Source organism: Mobula birostris, chromosome 10, assembly GCF_030028105.1.
Source record: "Mobula birostris isolate sMobBir1 chromosome 10, sMobBir1.hap1, whole genome shotgun sequence".
Lineage (NCBI taxonomy): Eukaryota > Metazoa > Chordata > Chondrichthyes > Myliobatiformes > Myliobatidae > Mobula > Mobula birostris.
The window spans coordinates 41,693,492-41,699,491 of NC_092379.1; the positions used below are offsets into that span (position 1 = coordinate 41,693,492).

General features: G+C 42.8%; 1 protein-coding gene across 1 annotated transcript in view; it reads right to left on the reverse strand.

Annotated features, from left to right (window-relative positions):
- Window positions 1-5,667, reverse strand: part of LOC140203621 (serine/threonine-protein phosphatase 2A 65 kDa regulatory subunit A beta isoform-like) — a 57,255-nt gene extending 51,588 nt beyond the window's left edge. Inside the window, exon 1 of the mRNA XM_072269669.1 lies at window positions 5,662-5,667. Coding sequence (XP_072125770.1) covers window positions 5,662-5,667 — 6 coding nt within the window. The remainder of the gene's footprint in view (window positions 1-5,661) is intronic.
- Between the last annotated feature and the right edge of the window lie 333 nt (window positions 5,668-6,000).

Below are 6,000 nucleotides of genomic sequence, written 5' to 3' on the forward strand. Positions count from 1 at the left end.
GCAGTAATAGCTGCCAGAATTAATTGGAAACTCTCACATACCATTTTGTTTTGTTTATCACACATGTACTGAGAGCCCCAGTCTTAGAACACATACCGACTAACACATGTAGGGTTCTTGGTAATGTTAACTGCTAAGGCTAATGAAATGGCGTCTCTGTAATGCTAACTGCTGATGTAATAGTTTCTCTGTAGCTGCGATATTTGGGTTTTAACTACAGATAACAGGGAACTAACCAAATGAGAGACACATTATTCTATCTTGTTTGTCTGGGAACCGAGCTTTTGTGGTTTTTCGGTCGAGGCGAGTGAGGAGGTAGAACGAGTGCGGGGAGTGCTCGGTGATCACCGGACGGAGTCTACGGGAATTCGAGGGTCCAGCGGTTGGCAACGTTTCGGCGGAGGTCATTGAGGAGGAACACCGGAGGCGTGAGCTCCAAAGATTTTTGTGCACAAACTGTTAACTTTAACAAGAGTGGCGTCTTTGTCTTTTATATTTGGTTTCTCTACTAACCACACAACAAAATAAGGGTTATAAAGGCCATGTGTCAGTTTGCCATCACCGTGAAGGCCGACGAAAAGGAAAGGGCGGATTGAGCAGTGGATCATTTGGGGGCTTCTGATGATGCCCTACCTCCAGTTTACTGTAACCTGACTGCTCTGAAGAGCAAGCAGCTGCCGGAATTGAGTTCTGGAGGAGTGGCAGCTGCTCAGTGAGGTGATCCGGGCACTGGCACTATTTGGTATGTATTTGGAAAGGGGGATATGGCGCAGGCGGAGAAGACAAAACCAGCTTCAGTACCTCCATTACTGAGAGAATAGCCTCGTTTGAAGTTAAAGAACCAAATTTTATACCGGCCATGTCAGCCCCGGACCGACCTCGGCCTTGCCAGCTGGTTCTGCCTGAGAAGTATCGGAGCATTGCGTTGAGTTCACTTCATGATGATCCTGGACATTTGGGGGTGGAAAAGACCTATGGTTTTTCTGGCCCTGAATGAAGTTGGAGGTTGAAGAGGACTGCAAGTCGTGCATTCGCTGCATACGCTGGAAGACACTGCCTGTGCAGGCAGCTCCTCTGTCATACCTGCAGAGTGCAGGGCTCCTGGACCTGGTGTGTATGGATTTCCTGTCTATAGAACCCGATGCCAGCAACACGGACAGTGTCTTAGTCATCACGGACCACTACACTGGATATGCTCAGGCTTTTCCTATCAAGGACCAGAAGGCGACTACGGTGGCAAAAGTGTTATGGGAGAAGTATTTCATGCATTATGGCCTTCCCCAGGCGGATACATAGCGACCAGGGATGGGACTTCGAGAGTAGACTCATCTACGAGTTACTGGGCATGCTGGGAGTTGAGAAATTGAGGACCATGCCCTATCACCTGCAGGGCAATCCCCAGCCTGAGAGGTTTAAGCTTGGGACCCTGGAGATCAGCAAGGAGAGCAGGTGGAGTTAACATATCGGGCATCTGGTTCACTGTACCCGAAATGAAGCTACTGCGTGCACGCCATATGCAGGAAGCCAAGGCGTTACTAGTGAAGGCTTGAAACATGGATTGTCCCATATAACTGCTGAAAAGGCATGTTTAATTGGGGCCCATGCAACTGTCCGAGGCTTCACCTTTAGTTTGGAGAAAGTGGGAGAAACCTAAGTCAAACTTGAGAGTAAGAACTAGTTCTACCAGGTGAGGAAAGATGGTGATGAAGGGGAACTGATGAGGTCTGTTGTCTAGAAAGAAGCAGAACATTAAGGACTTCCTGGAAGGGGATGAAAACGTGTAAACACTAAACCCATAGTGAAAATAAAGTGATCTGGGCCAAGTAACTGAAAGTGATTGAAGTGATGGAGAGATTGCAGACCAGATAATGTTCTAAGTGTCGGTTGCCAGAAAAACATTGGCAAGAACTGGAGGAAGAACACTTCCTACTTCTTTTTAAAATTAGGATAACATTATCTGTTACATTGATAAAACCAGACAGGTTTCCGGTTACCATTGCATCTCTATTGGTAGAGTAATCCTTCAATACCGTACCATATGAATAGCCTGGATTGTGGGAGCCCAGGTCGGTCTTACAAGAGATAATGTTAAGCCTGGAAAATTGTAGCTATGGAGGAAAGATTGGATAAGCTTGGGTTGTTTTCTAGTCTTGAGATGTATAAAATTGGGAGGATCAAATGGCAGAAATGAGAAGGGCTTATTTCCTGAACAGGGGGATTAAAAAAAAACTGAGGTCCATCGTAACTGCTAGTAGTATTAAAAGTATTTTCACTCAGAGGATGGTAGAGGGATCTGAAATACTTCCCCTCATATTTAAAAAGTAAATGAATATCTGAAGCGCTGTGATCAACTGGGCTACAGAGCCTGAGGTAGGACGTGGAATTAGAATGGGTAGCTCTTTTCTTGACCATCACAGATGCAATTCCCAACATATTTATTTTTATGGTTCTATGAGCTTGGCTTAGGAAATAGGCAGGTAGGTTTTATTTTTAGAAACACAATTTAGTTGTTCAACTAATTTTTAAAAGTGTTTATACTTGGAAACTTTCAACTTAAAAAACTTTCTTTTATCAAGTGTTTTTGGAATGTGTCATCTCAGGTGTTTACAGAGAGAACATTTTGAGATGCAGACGTACCCTTTTTAACAAAGCAACTCAATGACACATTAGATCCTTCACCCTCAGGAAGCGATTTCCAGCTCTTTTCAGATTCAGCCCTGAGAACAAAAAGCAGAAAACTAATTTTGAGCTTAAGAGCTTGGCAGATAAATATCATATTGTCTTTGGAATTTTGCAGTGACGAAGGATCGCTGATCGACATTGCAGACTGCTTTTCTTTTCACAAATTCTGCCTGATTCCGTGCGTGTTACAGCAAGCTACTCACAACATTTCTGAGCCAAATCCCACAGACTCAGGAGCACAGCAAATTTCACAGATTATCATTAAACTGCAGAATAGAATGAATTATGTCACTGGATGGAACAATCAGCTCTTGAAAGAAAACCTGCTAGAAATTTAGTAAACTTTTTGAAAACAGAAATCAAAAAATCACAGGTGCTGGAAATGTAAAGAGAATGACAAAATATTCAGCAGGTGAAGCAGTGTCTAAAAAGAGAGAAACAAAATTACTGAAATAATATTTCAAAAGTCACTGTCATTGTTTCATGCTCCACCTCCTCAGTAGAAAATACTGTACTACTCTTTAAAGAAGTCTGCTAAATAAATGAACAACAGTCACGTGCAACCTAATTTAAAAATAAGTACTTTCAATAGGGGAGAAGGCATCCCATTATGTTTAACTTATAAAACAGTGACACTACCAATATTCTGAGAAGTCCTTTTCCAACTAAGGCTGTATTGCCCAGTGACATTACCTTTGTAGAGAAAGTGGTTCAGCCTTGGGCTTCTCAGCAGCAATGGAGGAAGGGGTTTTGATTTGTGGTTTGGTGGAACTGGACACTTTGCTTAGTTTTGCTGGAGTCCTTTTAATCGATTCATCACAGGACTGGTAATACAAGAGAAAGAAAACGGTGAAATGTTCAAAGGTTCATTTTATTGTCAAAGTATGCACGTACAACTCTGATACTTGTCTTCTCCAGATAGTCCTGAAATACAGAAAGACCATGAGAGTTGATGAAAGAAAAGACACCAACTCTCCCCACCATCAGTACGACAAAGATAAGAAACAATAACAATCCCCGACCCCCTCGCCTGCAAAACAGACCAGTCACAGTAACATCGAAACCCCCAACCCCACCTTACACACAAAATATTTACAGCTCACCCACCCACCAACCAGCCACAATTAACAAAACACCAAAACCTGAAGGAAAGCAATATGAAGTACAGTCCAAAATTCACATATGTCTCAGAATATTGGAAACAGCTTTCCATCGGCATACGAAGACAGTGGCTGCAAACTCAACAAATCAGCAAAAGCATTTTCAACTTAATCAATCCAATTTTAGTTGGTAAATTAATCAAGGCTGACAACTGAAAATATTCAGAGGATGGCAAATCAATTTGGCTAAATGCTGTAAAAAATAAATTGTAAAGACTGCAACAATGCAGATTTCCCCAAACTTTCAGAAAGCATTGCCTCCTGCTGCTTTAACATAGCAGATACAAAGCAGGAGAATAGCAGCAACTGGGGAAAGACAACCGAACGCACTATGGAATGCTGCATACTTTTCAAAGACTCTTGAAAGTCAGAAGCAATATAGCAATGCAAAGGGCCTTAAGAATGAGTTGAGGGTGATATAAAGGATTTTCCAGCAATGGAACAGAAACAAAAAGAATAAAGGTAGATCAAGTCCTTTGAATAATCATGTACTTAATTTCCTCAAACACCAGGAAATCTGCAGATGCTAGGATTTCAAGCAACACACATAAACATTCACCAGCAACTTTGATGTGTGTTACTGAATTTCCTCAACAATTTTCCAAATTAAAAAATGAATATTGTGGATAGCAAATTGATTTTGGGGTAGTATATACATACAACGTTCTTATTGCCCTAATCAAAGACTGGCAGGACAGTCAAGGTAAGAAGGTATAACAATAATCTTACCTCTAGTTTTTTACTGAGTCTGGCCTCCTGTGCCTTCAATCTCTCCTCCTGATACTTTTCATGCACTTCCTTCAATTTGTCTACACTAGATCTCTTGGCAGATGCTGTCCCTGTTAGGGATGCAATCAAATCAAAGTTATAATAGGTAGTAGCTTCCAATTCAACCAATTCTTTATCATTCAAAATATACACCTCAGCAGGGAGAACTCAACTAACAATTTTACTTAGTTTCTATTCATTTATCGCTACCTGAAGCTTAAGTTTCCAATTAAAATCTATCTGATTCAACGCAGTAATAGCTGCCAGAATTAATTGGAAACTCTCACATACCATTTTGTTTTGTTTATCACACATGTACTGAGAGCCCCAGTCTTAGAACACATACCGACTAACACATGTAGGGTTCTTGGTAATGTTAACTGCTAAGGCTAATGAAATGGCGTCTCTGTAATGCTAACTGCTGATGTAATAGTTTCTCTGTAGCTGCGATATTTGGGTTTTAACTACAGATAACAGGGAACTAACCAAATGAGAGACACATTATTCTATCTTGTTTGTCTGGGAACCGAGCTTTTGTGGTTTTTCGGTCGAGGCGAGTGAGGAGGTAGAACGAGTGCGGGGAGTGCTCGGTGATCACCGGACGGAGTCTACGGGAATTCGAGGGTCCAGCGGTTGGCAACGTTTCGGCGGAGGTCATTGAGGAGGAACACCGGAGGCGTGAGCTCCAAAGATTTTTGTGCACAAACTGTTAACTTTAACAAGAGTGGCGTCTTTGTCTTTTATATTTGGTTTCTCTACTAACCACACAACAAAATAAGGGTTATAAAGGCCATGTGTCAGTTTGCCATCACCGTGAAGGCCGAGGAAAAGGAAAGGGCGGATTGAGCAGTGGATCATTTGGGGGCTTCTGATGATGCCCTACCTCCAGTTTACTGTAACCTGACTGCTCTGAAGAGCAAGCAGCTGCCGGAATTGAGTTCTGGAGGAGTGGCAGCTGCTCAGTGAGGTGATCCGGGCACTGGCACTATTTGGTATGTATTTGGAAAGGGGGATATGGCGCAGGCGGAGAAGACAAAACCAGCTTCAGTACCTCCATTACTGAGAGAATAGCCTCGTTTGAAGTTAAAGAACCAAATTTTATACCGGCCATGTCAGCCCCGGACCGACCTCGGCGTTGCCAGCTGGTTCTGCCTGAGAAGTATCGGAGCATTGCGTTGAGTTCACTTCATGATGATCCTGGACATTTGGGGGTGGACAAGACCTATGGTTTTTCTGGCCCTGAATGAAGTTGGAGGTTGAAGAGGACTGCAAGTCGTGCATTCGCTGCATACGCTGGAAGACACTGCCTGTGCAGGCAGCTCCTCTGTCATACCTGCAGAGTGCAGGGCTCCTGGACCTGGTGTGTATGGATTTCCTGTCTATAGAACCC